We start from the raw sequence: 22293 nt of genomic DNA, 5'->3' as shown, positions 1-22293 counted from the left end.
CTGTTCATAGCTTTTCCAGCACTACCTTCTGCTGGAAGATTAGGGAAGATAATAATTTTTGGGGACATATTTATTCTTCTTGCTCAGTTATAAACTGTACAAGTTTATTGCCATGACTATTTTGAAAACTGGAAGATGGTGAAATATCACTTTACATCAGGAAGAAGGAGACACCTTGTTACTGGAACACTGAGGCTGTCTGTGATGCCAGCCCAGGGAAGAAGCTGCATGGACCACGTCAGCCACAGGTTCAGAGTGCTGCACTTCCTGCAATACAATATGCACGTATGAAATACATTTGGTATTTTATTAAGTAAACAAAGCAATTATCAGTGCACATTTTAAGCAGCAAAAAGAAAAGAAGCACCTCAGACTTTCATACCGTAACAAAAGTTCTGTGGAAGCTGCATTTTATTTGAAAATCCACCCATTTTTGCTAACATACATTTTAATATTTTAAACAAAAATAGAATCTGCAGAGACAATGCAGCAAGTATGCTTAATTCATGTACAGAATTGCTTTCGTATCATTGACTAACCTTCTGAAGGCCCCACTCCACCCAGAAGTTATGATGTATTTACACAAAGCACCGATCAACAGCGCTACTTTAATTCCTCGTGAACTAAATACCCACTAACATATGTAAGGAAGCTACTTCCCCTTTTTTACTTTTAAAAGGTACATGATCATAAACGAGCCAAATGAAAAGGCTTTCCCCCCCCAACACACAACACCTCAATTTATTTTTTTTTTTTTTACAGAAGAGAAGGAAAGTCTTAAAGTGAAAGCAATTCCTCACATTCATCTTGGAAAGGCCTTATAATGTCAAATGTAAAAATAATGACATGCCAAGCACAAAGCAATAAAGTTCCTTCCCAATGCACTAATGCTGAATTAAAAATGTAGTGCTTCTTCTAGTCAGTTAACTGTTCCCTTGCAAAATCCTAGGCACAGAATTGACTATAAGGATTAATGCGTTTTACAGCTCTTCCCTAATTCCCATATATACTGAGAATTCATTAGATTCAGACCTTTAAAATATTTAGTGCTCTGTATGTCAGCTGAAAAGCATTCTGAATCAGATTCATTCTTTGTGGATAAAAATCAGACATACTGTATACATCCATACTCATTTTCATAAGGAGGTTTTTTTGATACAATATTAATGTTAAATTGATAATCATAAATAAATACAAACAATAATACATAAGGAATGTCTACTGCAAACTGAATATATAATTTTTAAAAAAAGTTAATTTCCATTACTGCTGTGCCTACATTTGTGAGGACTGAAGAAAAGGTAACTGCAGAATTAAGAGTTAGGATTTGACCCTCCCCTGCCTAGAGTCTTGTTTCGAGTTACGGTAAAGGACGCATCTCCAATGCAGACAGCATTTCCAAACACCAATATCAATTTCCAGAAGAAAGGCTTCTCTTCATACGTTACCAATTAAGGATATTATTAGAAGCTGACAGTATTGACATGTTAGTCACTAGGACAAAAATAGATCTTGGCCTTAATTCATGGCAATTCCTGGCTTTGTGTTGTGTACTCATGTCTTCTTATGGAGGTGTCCCAGCTTCTTTCATTGGTCTTCATTATTTCACTGCATCAATGGAAGAGGAGAGTTTGAGAGACTGAAGTTCATTTTATTCCTGGAAGTGGGAGTTTACTGCTGAGCACATCCTTTTGGAAACGTTTCTTTCTCTTCCATCTAACACAGTTACATAAACTGAATCTGGAAAGATGAAAAACCCTGGGGTTAACAAGCAACAGAAGTAGGACTTCACGCTAAACTTTTTTTCTTCAAAAATTTCCGTTCTTCTGATGCCCAAGCTACCCCATGATCTGAAGTTTTGAACAGAAATAAAATATTTTTAAAAATCAGGGCCAGGAAACAACAAAAGCCATCAGGATGTTCTTCCAACGACACCAGCCTTTGGAAAAGCTCTGCATTAAAAAAAAACCCACCTAGTTATCCTTGAAATATTGTCACCAGTGGCAGCATAACACAGACCAACACCATTATGAAGAGAATTTTCAGGGTCATTTTTCATGTTGAACCAGAGGAAGTGCACAGAGAAAAGCAGCTGCTGTGTGCAATAAGCGTACTCTCTGTTTATACTATGAATTCTTGAATTTCTTTTTCATGTTGTCACTCATTTTACTATTTAATTCCCACCTGCTCCTGGACTGGTCAAAAACAACACAACTTCTCCACTGCAACTCTGTACCAAAATGAATCCTTGGCACATGTGAAACAAGCACCTCCTCCTGCATGAAGGGAACTCTCTGGTCAAGCCATGGGGAACCACACGAGCACTCAGCCAGCAGCACTCAGGGCTCTGCTACTAATGGGGAACTCTGAACATTTTCCTGATAAGGTGGTAAATACAGGTAGCACCAGTTCCTTCTCCCTAATTGCAGCAAGTACCACATGAGCTGGTTCTATTTGCAATGGACTGAGGCAAAACCACTCAATCAGCCTCTAAACAGCTGAAGTTAAATAGACAGTTTCCAAGTCACTTCCACAGTGCTTCCAACTCAACAAGATTTGGTTTTATTTCCTGCAGAAACAGTTCTAGCCATGTTAATAAAACTTGAATTATTTTTTGTTTCATATCACAAACACCAGCATCTCCCCAGAATAATGGACAATACCTAAGTTGCTCTACAAGAAATCCTGGAGAGAGAGCTCTGCAAAGGGATCCTTTCCTGAGGCTCTGTGAGGACTCTGACTGGAAGGGCTGGATGCTGCAGACAGCTAGTAAGAAAGACGACAGAGAAAGGGAAAGAAAAAGAAAACAAGGTCTCAGAATGACAGAATATGAAAGCTGAACGTGTAATGAAAGGACAAGGGGAGGTTAAGAGGCAAACTTTGCAGAAGTCAACTATTAAAACAAGGTGTTTGGTCATATGGAAAACAAAGCCTCTTCAATGTTTGGTGTAATGCAGAAACAAGCTGGACATGACCCTGCAGAAAGGAAACGCTAGTGGCATTTGCCAAACAAGCAGATAACCTCACACCTTCACATCAGTTTTCCTCGAAAGAAGATACAAAACATTCAGCCTGACTCCTGTGAAACAGGTTAGTCCTCTCTTTGCTTTACTGGGAAAACAACAGCCTGGCAGGGAGAGATGATGCTGGGGTCTAGCGAGAGCATGGCAGCTTTCCAGATGGTTTCTCCAGAAGGAATAGCTCTCAGCATCTTTTCTTGTCAAAACAGAATGTATATAAAAAGAGGCTAGATAGCAGAGAATAAGTAATTCTCAATTTGGGACCTGGGAGGAGAACATGGGATATAATCTGTGAGTAGGAGAAAAAAGAAAAAAAAAAGATAAAAGATGAGAAATCAACTGCTACTGTGGCTGTTTTAGGTGAGAACTGAAGACTGTGACTCATAGTCTGTACACTCATAAAAATTGCATCCTATAGTCATGTACCTAAAGCACCACACCACAAACTCAGTCATATTAGCACACAACTTAGAGGTGGGTAATACTGACATTGCCACTGCTGCTGCTGGGAAAGACCAATAATCTGCAGGCTATACTTGCAGGAGTATCTGCTATTTGTTGATTTATTTTTACTTCTGTATTAGTACTTTTCCTGTTATAAATGTTGTTTTATTAAATCCAATTGGCCCCTCCCCCCTGCATGTTTTTGCAGTTACAAATCAAAGTCAGCATGCTCCAATTGGTGTTCCTCACTGGAACAGTTTGTTCATAACCGAGTCACTTGCACTCTGTGCCCATGGCAAAAAACACTGCATGAAGACCTTTTCCTTTGGAAATGCCAGGCACCTGCTAACCTACGCATGACAGGGCATCTGCTCATGGGAATTGTTTGCAGAAGTGCTCAGAGTGTAAATATTGCCATTGCACATTTAAATTTTTCACATGAATGTCTATCTCGGAAATCACATGAGCAGAAGGACTTCCTTCAGGACCAGTACGTGCTTGATCTGTGTTGGAATCATCTCCTCCTGAAACCCCACTCCCAATGGGGCACTCAGATCCAGTCACCAGAAATAAATTATGGAAAAGTCATGAGACAGAATAGGAAATGCTTGAGAAGCAGTTTCAGGATGTCAGAATTTCCCATCTTAAAATTGGTTCTTCCCTTTGGAAAACCATAGGCAGATTAGTGATATGGTCCAATAGAGTCCTAACTTCAGCAAAGAATGCCTGCTGCCACTTGATTTCAGGAGACACTCATCCTCTTTATGGTCAAATGCCTCAAAGTCACATACTAAAACTCCTATCAAACTGTCAAATCTCTAACCCATATCAAGTCCAAAGTAACATCCCAATTTGAAAGCAGTGTGGAAGACTGGTAAGTTAGAGTGTGTTATCCAACATGTAACCAGACAGGAAATTTCAGAAGCCTGTTCAGGTTAAAATGCATGGAAAAAAAACCTGATGCCATAATTGAATTTAGACAAGACACAACATCTTGCAGTAAATACACATTTTAACAAGAATCCTCTAATTATTAAAAAGGAGGCCTAAAAAAAAAAATACATGGAAAGTATATTTAGTTTCCTACATTGCATCTCTCCAGATTACTGTTTATAAACAGATCTGAAAACCAGGACCATTCTTAGCAGTTTCGAAGAAGCAGCATTTAAAACATCAGTTTCTCTAGTCCTGATCTAACTGGAGCTTTGGATTTAGTGCCCCTACTGCCCAGAACTGGTGTGATGTGAAATGCACTGCACTGTGCTGCTCAGACAGCTTAGTCTTACTTTCAGCATCATCCATCACTTCTCACGGTCTCCAACAAAGACAAAGTTCCCTGGAGTCACAGTAAAACCTATGAACCCGTCTGTTAAGTGAGCATTGGGCTGATTGCCATCATTAGCTACATTCTGGTTTCCCATGAAACAAGTCTGTCAAGCTGTTTTAGCATATATTTTAGGGGTAATGTGCCAAAGCAAGCATCTCTTTCTGCCATAAGTCTGTCCTGAACTTCATACCCTGTTCTTCATACCCTGTTTCAAACACCTGTTATATCAACCCCCCTACACCCAGCCAAAAAACAACCACAAAAGACATCCACCAAACCACCTTACTCATTTGCACATTTACCTATCCTCCATCACCCAGGTGATCACTCCTGCTACTCGCAGTGTACAATTGGCTGTGTTAACAACTGCAGTGTTACAATTTACATAGGTGCTGGCAGTAGGTGGACTGATTTCTTTATTCTATTTTAAATCTTAAATTTCGCACTCTCCATCTGCATCTCCCTCCTAAGGCTATGTCTTTCTGGACAATCACATCAGAAACGTGACATGTGAAGGCGCCTGCATTTGTCCCAGTTGTACCGTTTTATATTGGCCAATATAACACCGTTGTTGGTTTAACAGCCAAGCCCTGCTGCTGCCTGTTGTGACACTCAGGCCTTGTGATGGGCCGGCACATTCCAGCCCCTGTACATCAGTCAGATCTGGCTTGTCTGGAACATTCTCCGTTTGCTGTCCTGTATCACATCTGCCATCCCTCTGCTTGAACCACTGATTCAGCCTGCCCCCTCCTCAGACACACACTTCCCCCTGAGCAGCTACAATGTCATCAAACAACTCCAGCCATTCTCACCGTTCTGGGTAGCACCATGTAATAGTTTGCAGTGGGCAACACCCACTATTTTATCGTGATGAAAACTTATTTTCTTTCTCAGGTGGGAAATACTGCAAGATAAGTATTTTCAAAGAAAAATTACACACCTTTTAAAACTATGAATGCCTTCTGCACTCAGATTTTCAAAGAAACAACGTTCTAGTTTAATTCTCAATTATTTTGCCCTTAAAACACAAACTACCCTTGCTTTTGACTGCAATAATTAGGAAAAAAGTTGCCAGCATGTAACAAGAACACTTGGAAGAGAAGTAAAATAGGTATACCTAGAGATAAAAAACCAACTTATTTCTTAAGACTAATCCTTGAGAGTATCATGTTATGAACAGCAGTTTAATTTATACAAAAACTGCACAACATTAAGATGCCTATTTTCCCAATATGTTCTCAACTCACTACAACTCAGCAATAAAATTTTTGGCAACAACTTCATATCTGTCATCATGCTTTTAAGTACCTTCAGCTTTCTTTACTGTAGACAACACCCAAGATCTGTCAGGAGACTAGTGGTGATATAATCTGATGCTTTAAAAGTAAATATGAAAAACAATTTAGTTTTTGGAGGTGATGATGCCATGGACAAAAACAGTATTAGTGTAATGGTGTTTACAGTGATCCACGTGGGCACTTTGAGTTGTGTGCCTTTCAGATAACTCTTATTCCTTAGGATTTGTTTACTGATATCAAGGACACACGTTCCTATTTCTTTTACTTTCCTTTTTCTATTTCTGTCACAAGAGCATTAATTAAAATTGTGAAATACTCTCTCAGAAGAGCCTCAAGACTCAGCACACAGTAAATTCAGTGTGATAAAAGTGTAATTCCCCTCCATGGCTATACTATATATATACTATATATATATATATAATATATTAACAAACTCTCTTGTGTATGGGGAAGCTCTCACATGCAGCCCTTGTTTAATTTAAGATGCTTTACTGATGTCAAGTTTCTGAGAACTCAACACCTTCCAGCAACACAGATTGTGTGTCTCAGGGAAAACCCTTCTCGGTTACAGCAAATGCTGACTCAAAGGGTGTGTTTTCAATTAATTCAATAATTTCAATTAATTCTCACAGGAGCTAAACAATGTCAGATAAGACAATAAATATAGCTCCACACACCTCACTTGTGACTAATTCCTCTTTCTCCTGTTCTGACAGCCAGCTGGGATTCAACCTAGGCCACGCCCTGCAACGTCAAATGAAGCAGAAAGGCTCACTGAGCTATTCAGACCCATCTACCTGTTCATAACTGAATCAGGCAGGTAGGCAGGTGTTTTGTTTTTTAAGGATCATTTCAATTTATTTTTTTTTAAATGTAGAGAAGACACCTATCCTTGAAGATCCTTTTACTTGGTCAATATTTAAAAACTGTCAAAAACACTATCTGTCCTCTTGAAATGGTATAAAACCCATGTGAAAAAATACCAAATTATTTAAGTGACAGTGAAGGTGCAAAGCAGCTCGCAGAAATCCAAGAAAAAGCCAAAGAGAATCGCATTTCTAGCTAGAGAAGTCTACCAGCATCCCTTTCAGATAAAGCATTTGAAAGAAGATATTTAGAAAAAAACCCTGTCCACAAGGCTGTATTTTGAAGAAGACAATGGGCATACAGCCCACTGGCAGCACACAGCAGAACCTTTCTTATTCAAGAATCAGACTGAGGCACTGGAAAATGCTTGAGGCTCTTTTTAGTTCCAGCTTACTGCTGAATTCTCTTCCCTTCACAGTCTAGTCCCAAACTCTGCAGTTAAACCAACCTATATCTAGGTGAAGTTACACATGAATGCCTTTAAATAGTCACCTATAGAGACAGAGCTCTTTATAGTAAGATCAAAACACAGGCACAATATATTTCATTTTTCTAATAGAAGTCAGATGTACAGAGTGAACTTGGAAAAAGAAGCATCTGATAGGTGAATAAAACCACACTTAATCCTGGAGCTTCAGTCTGCCAGCTAAACTTGGCTCTGCCTCTAACTGCAGTTCACAAACACCAAGTCTTAATGATCTCAGAATTTTCCAAAAGTACTATGAAGGTGGTCAGGAGAGGTCCACCCCCTCTTCCTCCTACTTTTTAAAATGTTCTTCCAACTGTAAAAAAAAGCCCCTCTTTTAAGGATGCCTATTGCGTTATAAAAGTGGGTTCACATAGAAACTTCCCAGTGACAGACATTTGCAAAACAAACAGTAAAACAAATCAATAACAGGTATGTATTTAACTCCAGTATTGATGCAATCAGTTCTGAGTGGCCCTTTGGCACACTCATTCCAGTAGGTTAGGTCATCTAGATGGATATAACACATCTTGAGAAACAGGTAACCAGGGGATTTAAGGAGCACTCCATCTAAGGCAGGACTTAAAAAGGAAAGGCCAGGTAGATGGGTATTGCTATTGCACATCTTTACTATGCTGCAAATGCAGTTTCCTGCATAACCATGGAGGAACACAAAACCCACTGGAGACTATGATGATTAAAACTAGACAGATGTGCCATGTGCCTCCCACTGAGGTGGTCGAACTGGGTGGTGGGTTGAGGTTCCACTAAGTTTGAGTTCACAATTTTTTCAAACCCATCCAATGCAGTCATGGACATAAAAGGCTATACACACTTTGTTTGGGCCCTACAAAATGCTGTAATATAAGCACACACCTTGCATCTTGGGTACTTTATAATCTAATACCTTTAATTGTAACAGGGGAAAGAATGGTAACACATATACTTAGGAAAAAGTTGTAATAGCCAATCTCACAAGCCACACTGAGGGTAAAGCAGCATGGAACATGACTTTGGGGAAAAACCTCATCTTCAGCAAAGAGCACAGACATCAGCTTTTCCTATTCTTTGTCACATTCCCAGAAAAACAGTTCCTGAAAAAACCTACCCTCTTTGCTTTGGTAACCTGAACTTGCTTCTGTCAACATGGATACAAGCACATAGGAAGCAAGCCTCCCATGAACCACTGGGCTTGTGCAATAATTTGCCCAACACAAGTAAGAGATATTAATTATATCTATGTATAAAATTAACATATTAAGTATACTTCTAAAGAAACTGCCTCGTGTAATTCATTTCCAGCACCAATAATTTGAATATACACACCTGTGCTCCCGGTACAGGGCCAAAGGGGTTTGGTGGTCTCATGACTGGCTGACTGTATATCAAAGTTGGCTGTGTCATTACTGGTATGCCTCCCATCTGTGATGGCTGAAAAAAACCCAGACAGCATCAAATCACACACAGCATTAATACATTGCCAAGTATTTAAGGAGATAAAGGAAATGGCAAGTGGGTGAAAAGTCTCAGTCATATTTGAGATATGCAAACATGTGAGATCCTTCTACAATATTCTGAAAATAAACGTTACCAGAAAGGAACATTAGAGCCTTTCAAAGGAATTTTCTCAATAACAACTGAGCCCATTCAATCTCTTCCTGCAAAGATATGAAGCACAAAAACACTTGTTTGACAAGCATTTGTGCTGGTCCTTCTGCTCCCAAACATGAGGGCTGACAGCACTTCCCTGACTGCCTCTGAAAGCACAAGCACAGTTTTGCAGACAGCAGTGCAGTGCTGACAGAGTTCAGGACAAAACTGAAAACTGAGAGCTGTATGTGGAATTAATGTTAAGTCATTATGCAATCAGAATCAGTGTTACCAACACTCCAGCTGAGCCAAATTACAAGTTTAATGTGTATTAATGGTCTTACAAGTCAGATTATATTTAACACAGATGCCCATCTCTGGCACTGCTTTTGGCATTCCTCTCAGCCTTAGGTTGACAGCCAGCAGCAGTCCTACTGAAGCAATCCCCATTCCAAGCAGCTTTTTCCTGACTAATCCTGGTGGTGGTGGTAGTCCTCAGCTGTTTGGGCAATCAGAGGGTGAACCCATTCAATAAACTGACTCTAACAAAAACACCCTATAAAAAATTATAAGAACAACTGAACAACTGCTGGCCCAAGACATAGGAAGCAGCAGCCAGGGAATGCCCAGGCACAGTGTTAGGGCACTAAGCAAGCTGCCTGTCCCAGCACACTCACAACATATGGGAACTCAAGGGAAAAGTCTGCACTAAAAGAGGACCATCCTCAGAACTCTGGTCCCCACTACTGCTTTTATGAAAAACTAAAAGGTTCCACATCAAGGGTTGTAAATTGAGTCAACATTTCAGAGATTGCTCATGGTAAATGTCTTCAGTAAAGTCTGAATGAGCTAGGGCAGATTTCAGGATGTGCTATGGAGCCCACTGGTCATTCTGTCATGGCCCATCTCACCCACCTGCACGTGTGATACTGCACGTGTTTGAACAAGCAGCAGCAACTCAGGGTAACAGAGTTACAGCTCCTTAATCCCAATTTCCATTTCACAGTGACATTTAAGCCCCACAATTAAACATAACAAGGAAGATTACTTCTGGTATACTACATATGTTACCTTTCCTCGCTGATGACTCAAAATAACTATGAAAATGCTGCTGGTACCATAAGAGCAAAGTTGTGTAGATCAAGTTAGAATCCACACTAATGTTAATTTAATCATAACAGCTTTGATCAAAAATATGGGAGTTTGTGGATAGGGAATGATATATGATACTCTCCCAAGAGGCACTCAAGAACACAGTTGATCCCTTCTGCAGTTCACTTACAAGTGTATACAAGTTATAAGTCATTAAACTAATTTGGTTATATGATGAAACATTTAACTTTTTTCCTTTAATCTGTGAGGCATTTAATAGAATAACTGCTTGAATGAAATTTTCTTGCCTTTTATTCACCCTGGAAAGCTGTGCCTGCATCAAAACCGTACTAAGAAGAGCTAAGGCATGTAATTTCAGAAATATTCTAAAATTTAAGGTAAGAACAAACATTTTCAGAGCAAAAAGCAAGAAGGTCAGGTTTATGTCAAAAGCCTTGAGGCACTGGTGTGTCACTAACAGATCCAATTCTCAAACAAAACCACACCACAGTGCAGTGTCACAAACTTGCACTTTTGTAGCATTAATCATCACAGATACTTGCTCTCAACCTCAGTAGAAGGTATTTAAGGAAGGTTTCACTTCACCAAGAAACCATTTCTGTTCTGAAAGTAGCTATTTATACTGACACTATAAACCTACTTCTATGATACACTTATTTCTATGCCAATAAAGATCACCAGGAACAGACACCACGTTATTTTTCATAGAATCACAGAATGGTTTGGGTTGGAAGGGTCCTTAAACATAATCTCATTACATTTTAAGAGGATTATGAATAAAACAAGTGAAGTAAGGAAGGGCAGACTTAATTTCAGACAAACAGCATGTAAGTGGTTCAGAAAACCAGAAGTTAATAATTTGGTGAGGAATAAATGAATCGAAGTTGAAATTCAGTTTTCAGTAGAACAGTTCAGAAAAACAAGAGCTATCAAACAATAAGCAATCAAACAACACATAGCATCTGCCTGGTTGGAGTTGTAGCAATTGCACTCACCATCACGTAGCCCATCATTCCTGTTGGTGTTGTGGCAGGATAGGCCATTACAGGGGGTGCCTGGCGTGAGAAACAGTGGTGAACTGAGAGGAGATCTGCTGCATACTCAAAGACATTGCTTTCTAAGGATAACTGCAGCACTCAGCTTATGATGAACATTGCAAAGAATAAACAGGATTTGCAGTCTGATGTTAAGAGTGCACCCTAATTATTTCAGATGGAGTGCAATACCTAAGCGAAAGTTTCTGGGCAATTTTGACAAATCTCTAACAATGTATTTGCTTTTATGTTAGGATTCTGGCTGTTTGAAGTAAACTGCAAGTACCACTCTCTCAACATCCTATTTAGAAAATACAGTACAAGACTCAAAGAAGTTTGAGAGAAAATATTCATGAAGTAGAGGCACTTTTTAAAATCCCATTAAATATATACCTATATTTCAGTATCAAAAGTAATGGTACACAAGGAGTCTTAAGAGAGAATTTGAAAGACCAAAAGAGTAAATTACCATTCCATCTGCTAACACTTACAGGAATTCTCTCTAGCCAGTATGGACATACTATGGGGATTCTCCTAGCAAGTTTTAATATAAATTAGACTCTCACAGGAATACCCAGTTTGCATTTCCTCTTCCTCACTCTATTCACTGCACCTGAACATGCCAGAAGTCCTCTTAGTGCTCAGCAGATACATTTATATTACCCTGGTGTGCTTACTGTACTTTTATGAAGGTACAATACAATTGCTATCAACAGACAAAGCCTGGGTGAGCTTCTGTTTTGTAAACAGCTTGGCAATATATATGTAGAAAAACAGCTGATAACTCTTAGAAATATAGACAGTACTTCATCTCTTAGCCATATTCTTTATTCTACAATTTATTATCCACTTTCTAAATTAGTATTAACTATTACAAGGACAAAAGAGTTGGATTTTTTTTTTTTCAGACTAAACTGGTGCTTACAGATATTCAGATAGCTTGCTGCCTATCCACTCCACCTCCTGTCAGTCTTCCCTTTTAGAAAAAAACAGTAATTTTCATGCTTTTGCTGTAGGGATTTCTATTTAAGACAAACATGATAAGCATTTCTTGGAACACAGACATTACTGCTACAGAAAGGAGCAAACAATAAAGCTTTAATCATAGTGGATCAATTAAAGCAGATAAATTGTTTCATCAAGAACAGGGCATCAAGAAAGCTGCTTCTGAATTCAGTTCTAAGCTATCAGCTGCTTTTTCTTATATAGCAGAGCCAGTGCAACTGGCATTTCAATTGCCATGAGAACAGATAGAAAATCATCTAGACAGTATAGTCGCCATGTGTTTCACATGGGGCAAAGCTAACCTGAAAATTACAACTTTTTTTTTTGTTTTGCTTGTGTACACACCTACACAAACATGCTGAATAAACTTATTGTTGAGTGCTCAAATAAGGACCTACCACCCTTTAGTTACAGAGTTACCCTGGAATAAAAACAGAATACAGGGAAAGACCAATATTACTGTTGACATAAAGAAAAAAGTCCTTTGAAATGAAAGCCTGCATTCCTCAGACAGCAAGCACAGGTTATTTCTTGCCCTCTGTAAACTATCTGCATTTTTTTTTTTTCATATGAGTATTCATGACATATTGGTCTCTCCCCACTTATAAAAAAAAAATAAAAATCAAGATCTACCATAAATGTGGATCAAGTGCCACGTATAACAGAAGCCTGTGAGGTTTCATGCAGTTATTCAAACACAGTATTTTTATCTTCATTCAGAAGTCACCAAATGCATTAAAGGCAGCACAGACACACACCCCAGCTCTCTGGCAGCAGATGGTACAGTTTAAAGCGAGGAAAAATAATCTCGGTATTTCCCATGCCATCATTCAATTCAAGAGCCTGCACACCACCTATGAAGTTTGTGTATGCTAGGAAAAGCTCAATTTTTGGCACACCAAAGATTTTCAAATGAGAAATGTGTAAATAGCAAGGAGGTTATGAGATTCTGCAACAGCAGTGGTTAATATCAGCATGCCAGTTGATTGCAAAAAGGCTGTGGGTTGTTTGACTTACGTATTGTGGAAAATGCATGCCATTCTGTATTTCCCAGGGAGAACAATTACATAATGCAATAACACTGGATTAGAAGCAAATACTTACACAACAGAATATACACAGATAGCATTTTAGTTCACAAATACATTAAATGTTTACTCCAACACATTCTTGTAATTCAAGTCATTCACTGAGACAACACACCTGTGATACTGTCATTGGTATTAGGTTTGACATAGGTTTGCATAGTCCATTTATTTGGTATATGCCTTTTTCACCAAAGACTTTCAAAAGCATATTTATTTAGCAAGCAGCAGCAACTCCACAATAAATGGACCAGCAGAGGAAAACAAAGCTTATTTTTCCCCCTCACATTTCAAGTTTTTGATGTTTATAGAGCAGTTTCACAGGAAGTGTCTCAACAGTATCTCTTCATAATAAAAACTGTTAAACGTAATGACTTATCATCACAAGATGTAGATATAAGACATGAGTTATTAAACAGATTCAAGCACACAGGTAAACTCAAACCACTAGTCATTAATGTAGATAAGTAGTTACAATTTCTTCAATAACTACACACCCTCCAGTAAGAATCAACAAACATATTTCTCCCTAAATAAGTGTAGAGAGTTGATAGGGGACATCTGGTAGGGAAGAGCTGGTGGATGCAGGGAAGCAAGTTCTATCTTTCCAAATGCACAACGCTGCATTACTACACTGTGGATTCAACCTCCCCCAGTCAGAGTCAGATACAATAAATCCTTGGGGGCAGTTTGTTACCTGTTCAGTCCAGGTACAGTTCCCCAGGTTATTGGTGAAAGGGTGAGTAGGATTCACATGCAATAATGTTCTGTGAACATTGTGAAAACTACCTCTGTAAAGCCTTAATATGTACTTAAAAGCACTGTCCCTACACTGCTACCCCAAAATCCTTGCCTATACTACCTGTTAAAATAGACGTGAACTTGCTCATCAAAACTGACACGGATTAAAAGCAACTGCACACATTGGGGCAGGAAAGCAGAAGTTACGTCCATTAGGAAAACTGTGGCCACAGACACCTCTGCAAGTATCAGTGGGGCCAGTTCCCACCCCCAAAGCTGGCTAAGTTACAGTGTCATGATGAGTGACCTATAAATTTACCTGAAGGACACTAACACTTCAACTTTTCTAGACCGTAAAGTACCTCCTCACTCACTGGAATTCAGAGTTTTATGTCATAAACTCATAGAATGGTTTGGGTTGGATGATCACACCTTGCTTCAATCCCCCTGCTGTGGGCAGGGACACCTTCCACTAGACTAGGCTGCTCAAAGCCCCATCCGGCCTGGCCTTGAACACTTCCAGGGATTGGGGCATCCACAGCTTCTCTGGGAAACCTTTGGTGTGCCTCATTACCTTTGCAGTAAAGAATTTTTTCCTAGTATCTAATCTAAATCTGACCTCTGTCAGTTCACAGCCATTGCCCCTTGTCCTGTCTCCACATGCACTTGAAAAGTCCATTGAGTGAAACCCAGAGACCCCCATCTCCCATGAGAGATGCTGCTCAAACACTACTCAAGTTTGTGTTAAACCTGCACGTCACATCACAAACTATTTACTAGAATCGCAGACAAGAAAAACAAATCCCAGTAGTACACAGCTCCAAATGACTACTTCTTCAATTTTCTATTATCCTTTTACTGCAACTATAGACCATTTTCAAGGTCATCCATTATACATCACCCTGCAGATATAAATTGCAGGGAACTCACTATTTTAAAAATGAGCATTTGCTTACCAACGTCGGAGCATTCCACGCAGTTGTAGGTGCAATCTTGGGCTGCCAGTTGGAACCACCAGTTAGTTTCTTTTCACCTGGCTGAGTCCAGTTTACATCACTTCAAATAAATTTTAAAAAAAAATGTTAGAAAACATTGGGCTTTCTTATAAAACTTTCTCAGGTAAACACCATTTCCAATTGGGAATGAGGTTTCTTGTATTAATGAAGCTCATTTAGCAAAGGGATTGATAAAAAATTTTGTGACAACATGTTTTGACTTGGAAAAGTAAGAAAAGAGGTTCAGCATGAGCCCCCTCACACCTCAGTCAAGTTGCCTAGAATAGGTAAGTTAATGTATCTGATTCGGGTCAAGACATTTGAGTTACATATCACAGCATATTAGATTTCTGAATTATTTCAGTGTTGGCACAGATGGTCCCAATAAACTTGAAATTCGCCAATTCCATTTCTCAACTTTGCTGCTAGAGCAGATGTTCACTACCCTTGAATACACATCATGCTGCACAATTCACTTGTCTAAAGGTCAGCTGCCAGACCAAGGTTGCAGTTTCACAATCTTTAAAATCACTCTGCTCACACTCAGATCATACCAAGTATTTAACGAATGTTATGACTACCTGCAACAACTCCAAAGAAACATTTTGATGAACTGATTTTTTTAATACACTTAAAGTCTGAAACAAATCAGAAACAGGACACATTGCCTGCTGTTATCACTGTCACTGCTACTCAGTCTACAGTTACCTTCCAACAGCTCTCAACAATTCACTACACCTTGTACAAGTACAATCCAACATGTGTTCTGAAGACTAATATTATGTTGCTATGCACAGGTTTCAACGAGTACACTCATGAAAATTTACTATCATGAAAATCCAAATGCTCAACTTCTGATTAAGCATACTCACTTTTTAGTAGTTCCATTTCCAATGCCCAAATCTGTCACAAGGGAGAAAAAGAGACTACTGAAATTCTGTTTGTTTAAAAGAAATCATGTAAGTATTTACATGTCAGTGATTCCATACTTACTGCCTACAAGATTGGCTAAAGATGAATCCAGATCATCTGACACTAATTTATTAGGTGGTACTTTGGCAACTGGAAGACTCTGGTTTTGAGAGGCCACTGTTGGTTTTAGGAGACCACCTAGTTCATCAAAGCCTTAGAATGAGAAACATAGGTCATTTGAATCACAGGCGTTCCAGAAATGTCATGACATTCAATTAAACAGACAGCAAAGCCAACACAATGGCTAAAATACAAAATTTAACCTGATGATGCTACTCTATATAATAAGGACAAAACTTCCTTGCCTCTAGATAAAAAAGATATTTACCATGGAAATAAGATTTCACTTCAGTGGTTTAACCTATGAGACAATTTTTCATGGAATGGATTCAGAGTGACTGTAAAGCAGTCAAAACATAAAACAAAGAAAAAAAATATAAAGTGTTTCAATCTTACAAAAACATGTATTGGCTTTTAGCAAATCACTGGCTTACAAAAAAAAAATCTGATGTCAAGAGTCTAATGCAAAATCCAGAAAACATCTACTTTCCAGATGCTCAAAAGAACAGAAAGTTTGGATTGAAGTCATAATACTCTAACTGTATATTAACTGATAATTTTCTGAAGCAATGTTAAAAGAGGAGGCAAAGGAGTCCCAAAAACCATGTTGCAGATACATAAAATTAAGGTGAAATTTTATCTCTTCCAACCACAATCTACAAATATACACTTAATTTCAGCTGATAATATATAAAAATGAAGGCTTTTCACTGTGTGAAGTTTTAATATACAAAATATTTAAGTGAGGGAAATCAGTGTAAACATTTCAGCAGAGCAGAAATAGTCTGTAAAGAAAAATTATTTGATTAATGCTGTTATTGACCTTTTAAAATCAGCTTTCTTTTCTTCATCTGAAATTGTCCCAGTAGTGTAAGTAAATACATATTAAGAGATTTATACCTCAAGAATAAAATCAATTAAAGGACATACGTAATTTATTTTAGCAAGTGTCTTACCACCAGAATCTGGGACAACATTAGAAGATTTGTTTCCAAACACAGACTCAAAGTCAACATTAAGGCCAGCTGATGGCTGTGGTTGAGCAACAGGAGATGGAGTGAACCCTGTGGGGGGAAAAAAAGAAAGAAATTGCAAACTGTATGTTTTTATACAGCATTTCCCACAAATTTACCTTTAGGCAAGAGAAGCCAAATAAATATTTCAGCACTGCAGAAAGACTAGGAATACCTCAAAAATCCAGATTACATCCTGACACTGAGCAGTTTATTTGGTCTTTATTTGAAGTTACTCCTCCAAAGAAAGATTTTGTCTCAAAAACTGAACAGACAGGTCATGAAAGATTCTCCCCTGCCACTGCTTAATCTCTGGACACCTTCCTTATTCTTTTACCATAGGCTCATAATAAAATGACTGAGAAAAAAAGTCACCTTGCTTCTCCAGGAAAAGAAGCTGGCTAGTGCAAAATCTGTTTTAAAATTATTTGACTGAAGATTATTTCTCCATGTTTTATATTAAGTCAGCAATTCTCTTAGATACAACCGGAACAAGATCCCAACCATCCCAAGGTGCCTGAACTAGTAATGCCTTTTAATACTAATAGTTCTCATAGCTCTTAGTTATTTGTGGACACACATTTTGCAGTTGACCATGATTTGCAGTCAAATTTCTAGAAATTATGGTAAGATATGGGGAGGTACAGTCACATTTCAACTCCTAGTGCTGTCTAAACTTACTTCATTTTTCTTCCATGTATCTGTAGTGTTCTACAGATACACAATTATTTTTCAAGGCTGAAAATTTATTGCAGCATGAAGCATTGCATGTGATGTTCAGCAGCATTAAGTTGATAGTTCAGTAATAAGGGAGGTAATAGCCATTTGTTTATAGTATTTTTAAAATGTTATATATGATCACACACAAGCACATGCATGTGCACCACCTTGGTAATCGGACAATAACAGAAGTAGTTACTGCTTTATATGAAAAGCATCTAAAAAAAGCCACCTTGAAAATTAGCTCTTCTGGTTTCTGACAAAAAGTATGATGACATGGAGAAATGAAAGGATCACAACTACTTCAGCAGTTAAACACTGGGTAGAAATAACTGACAAAGAACACTGCTTGGATTTCATTTCTCTTGCTGTGACAACACCTCATTTCAATCTTATTGTTTTTCTGAAATAAGTCACATTTCAACAAAAAAAAAATAGTAACTACAGGATGTTATTCTTGAACATAAATGTCACAGAAAAAAACCAAATTTGGATCACCTATTTCTTTTTGTCTTAAAGGAACATAAGACTCCTAACTTCATCACTAAAATTTAGACAATGTAGTTTTCATTAAAAATAAATCAAAGTAAACTGCATACAGCAAAACATGGGAAGTAGTAATGTGGGAAAAGAGAGAGTAAATAATCAGCAAGCCAAAATGAGTATCTTTATGACATGTATACCATCAAGTTGTAACAAGCCATTTCAGAGACTCTGAACTGCAGGTAGGAATTCCTTTGATGGGATGTCCTGCAACTCTTAAAACCGTGTCTGTACCAACAAATAACTTGACTTACAATAGTTCATATTTTGCTTTAGCAATCAGCCTCAACTGAAACAAGCTGAGTTTCCCACTCTCACATTTTAGAAGTTTCAACTTTTATGAAACTAAGATGATGAAACCATCTCCAAGACAAAACAATACACAGGACTCCTTTGAATCAGCCCCTGAGAAAGACCAAATCCTACTCTTGATATCAATCACCAACTCAGGGCATTTTGTTTAACAGGGTTATTTTGAAAGGTGCAAAGGTCAGTATTCTTAATGGAGCTTCTTTAAGCATCAAGACTTCACAGAAACTAATAATCCTGCTTTTTTAATAAGGAACAAAGGGAACAGAATAATTTGTAGTATTTAACCTTTTGTTAAATGATTTTTACTGATTTTTCTGCAAAGACACTAAACCAAAATGTGACTTGATGGAGCTTTTAAGAACTAAGCCTTCCACAAACCATTTACTGAAGGTAAAGCCTTGCACTGCAGCAATATTTACACACTCTGCTCAACCTGGTTTGGACAGGTTATAACCTGCCACAGCCCACAGTCTCTCTAGCAACTATCAGGATGGTGCTCCAGAATCAGCACCAGTATGGGCTACCATACAGATGTGACACAGCTGCACAAATGGCTAGTCAGTACTTTAATGCAGCAGAGATCTCTTTCTCCTGTTCTGTTGCAAAGCTTAACACTAGTTTATCACACCGTTTAAGAGTAATAGATCAACAACAGCCATAAGCCAGCACGAACATCCCAATCCCTTTATCTTAAAAACAGTGAGGTAGAGCAAGATGAGAAGTGATGTATAAACATGCATGTCTTTTGTGTAATATGTAGCAACATAGGTAAACTATGAGAGGTCCTGAAATGGGGAGATACTCATTTCATGTTTAGACTAAATAAGCCTTAGTTTGGCACAAATGGAAAAAACACATACCATTTGTGACCACACACCTGGCACAAGCATATGAATAATAATTGGAGCCACTACAACAAGGCACTCCTGCAGTCAGTAACATGCCTACTAGCTCTAGGCACACAACACATTCAAACCTGTGTGTGTGGTACGGCTGTATCCCGTTACCTACCTCCAAATAGACCAGCTACAGAAGAAGGCTCATTGCGGAAATGAGAAGCGTTAGGATAAGCTTGAGGACCACAAAAAGAATCTGATAAGGAGTATCATACAAGAGAGAAAGCCAGGAAAGGAGAAGAGGGAGAGTTACAGAAAGAGAACCAAGATACACTGATTATCTGCTATTCAAAACTTGGATTTCACATCAGTCTACAAATCCACATATAGTCTAATAACATAGAACCAATGGAATGAAATCAATACACATCAGACAGACAGTAAGAAACAAGTTCACACAATCTCTAACACAAAAGGGAAAGCACAGCTTCAAAGGAACTGCTATATTAGGATCATTTTTTTTCCAATCAAATGCCATGTTTTACACCCTTGGAGGAAATGAGTGTAAAAGCTTCAAGGCATTTTTCTTATACCTGAAGTATATTCATATTTGGTTGCCACAAAGGGATTTTGTTGAGTAAATGGATTGTAATGATCTAAAGAACCAGAAAGAGTTATTTTAAATCCACATTCACGTTATTGTAGTGCCTTGATTATGCTACAGCTAAAACTGCATCTACATGTCCTATATCAATCTATCAGGAGGCCACTCTCTGGGTACTAGATATATCCTCAGAACATGGGACACTGGAAGGGAATGTAATGTATCAATGCCATCCATTTCCAGTGACTTCAGAGCTGTCATGTGATAAATACTACCAAGACCAGTAAGCAACACAAAAACCCACCAGGGTCCTTGTTCACTGCTCTGCATTGCTGCAACTTTTTGTGTGACTGCAGAACAAGTTAGACAGAGGAAACTAATCTGACTAAATAACCATCCTACTAAAAAAAAACAGCTGTATTTCAAATAATCATTCTACATTTACATGAACCATAAAAATTCCAATAAAGCAAGGAAGAGACAGATTATCACATAGCAGTACCAACTAAAAGTATTTATATATATTTAAAGATAAATATATCTTGTTTGCTTTGTCTTTACAATAAAGACAGACAGGCCAGGAAACTTATTAGTTAAGCTGACAAAGTATAGGTAGTATGAATATCTTTAAAGAGATAACCCCTTTGTTTTACCTCTGTTAACAAATACCAGAGGTATTATAAAAAACCCTCTTTGTTCTAATAGTCTGTATTTTTCTTTGATCAATTCTTGTGGGGTTCAACCAGCATAAATACAGTTGTGGTGTACAACTGTCTTTAAACTTGCTTTGTTTAATAGAACTGATATGTAATTAAGTGATTTTTCATCTATGAAAACAAATTGAATCTTCATATTGAAAAGCAATTAAATTACTGTAGAGCTGCACCAACACTAATGTTGGAAAGATTGCTAGTGAGGCAGCAATGCTAAACCACCTCCAAAGTAAGATATGAACAGTTTTTAACAGGTGAGTTATTAGTTTATTGCCCCATAGGTAAACAGTCTGAGTAGATTATGCATCAATATGTGTGTGGCTTTATCAGCTTTGTTAACAACAACATGACTGGGGCAAAAACATGCACTATAAAAAAAAAAAAAAATCAGATTAGGCTCTCTTGTTTAAAAAGAGCTTTTCAATCTCAGGAAGAAAGTAACAGCATTTTCTTTTCCGTCTCAGGCATATGCAGCATTTTACCTTAAAATTCCCACATACAAATTGCACTCAACCAACTGCTCTAACTGTAACTGTTTCTTTACATCGGGTTAGAATCCCATCTAGGCAGCCAAGCCAGGATTTTAACACCATTTTTATTGTACAGCTACCAAATCAATTTCTAACATAGCACAAAACCAGCCTCAAACGACCACATTTTAGTTTCTGAAAGGCTGCAAAAACTTATTTTAGAAATTAAAATAGTGTTAAAAGTTTTAGGAAATAGGAAATTAGTTTAAAATGGTACTTTACCAACAAACATTTCATGTGTGGGTGTCCTACTGGTGAAAGTAGATACATCAGAAGACACAGACAGATGAGCAGCATCGTTAGTTTTTGTAAGGAAAGGATTTAGGTTTGGAATGGCATCATCAACACTATCAACAGTAGCAGAAAAAGGATCTGTTCAATTCCAGAGAGCAAGAGAAAGAAGAAAAGGGAGATGGATTTAGTTTCCTTCTGACATCTCTAAGCCTGGGATGACCTAGCTAATGATTTCATTTTCAAGTTGTCCAGGACTGCAGATACTAGCCACTAATTTCTTTTTAAAATTTTTTTAAATTAATATCATCATCTTATAAATTGTGCTTCTTCCTGAGTGTGTTTTAGACTGAAAGTAACTATGTTATTCTTCTTTAAACACAATCACTTTTTGTTTCACACAGTCATGTCCTGACATTTGCAACAAAGTCTCTGGAGCAGAGGATGCCTGTCAGCACTACAGAACCCAAGGTGCTATGAGAGGATTCAATGCAATAACATCCCCAAGACAAATTTTAAAACCTGAACAAAACCAACTGAGCTGAACTTCTCTTTCTTCAAACCGTGCTTATGGATTTTTCTGTTACTGAGCATCATGGAATTTCCAAGAGCTATGATTTTACCAAGGTAGCATACAGGACATAAGCACCTTGCTTGCTACCTGGAGCATCAGGAACAAAGCAGCTTGTTGTGGATACGCTGTTACCTGCAAGCAAGCAAAGGACTGCTCCACTTTTACAGACAGCAGACACTAAGCCATAATGAGGAAAATGT

The 22293-nt window shown here is 38.1% G+C and overlaps 1 protein-coding gene across 11 annotated transcripts in view; it reads right to left on the bottom strand.

The window, feature by feature from the left end:
* Positions 1-393: 393 nt before the first annotated feature.
* The window catches only part of PICALM (phosphatidylinositol binding clathrin assembly protein), a 66500-nt gene continuing 44600 nt past the window's right edge, over positions 394-22293 (bottom strand). The window contains exons 13-24 of one of the 11 annotated variants that reach the window (XM_088159266.1): positions 21511-21660; positions 20024-20097; positions 19617-19707; positions 16974-17081; positions 15979-16110; positions 15858-15888; positions 14947-15046; positions 13182-13205; positions 11121-11180; positions 8749-8853; positions 2664-2766; positions 394-1740 (exon numbers count right to left, since the gene is read on the bottom strand). In XM_088159266.1, the coding sequence (XP_088015392.1) occupies positions 2674-2766; positions 8749-8853; positions 11121-11180; positions 13182-13205; positions 14947-15046; positions 15858-15888; positions 15979-16110; positions 16974-17081; positions 19617-19707; positions 20024-20097; positions 21511-21660 (968 nt within the window). In that variant the 3' untranslated portion in view covers positions 394-1740; positions 2664-2673. The remainder of the gene's footprint in view (positions 1741-2663; positions 2767-8748; positions 8854-11120; positions 11181-13181; positions 13206-14946; positions 15047-15857; positions 15889-15978; positions 16111-16973; positions 17082-19616; positions 19708-20023; positions 20098-21510; positions 21661-22293) is intronic. The other 10 variants (XM_088159260.1, XM_088159262.1, XM_088159261.1 and 7 more) reach the window with 10 other exon arrangements.

Source organism: Sturnus vulgaris, chromosome 2 (assembly GCF_052056855.1).
Source record: "Sturnus vulgaris isolate bStuVul1 chromosome 2, bStuVul1.hap1, whole genome shotgun sequence".
Taxonomy (NCBI): Eukaryota; Metazoa; Chordata; class Aves; order Passeriformes; family Sturnidae; genus Sturnus; species Sturnus vulgaris.
The sequence above is the reverse complement of the archived record's forward strand: the minus strand, read 5'-3'. Positions and strand labels throughout refer to the sequence as shown.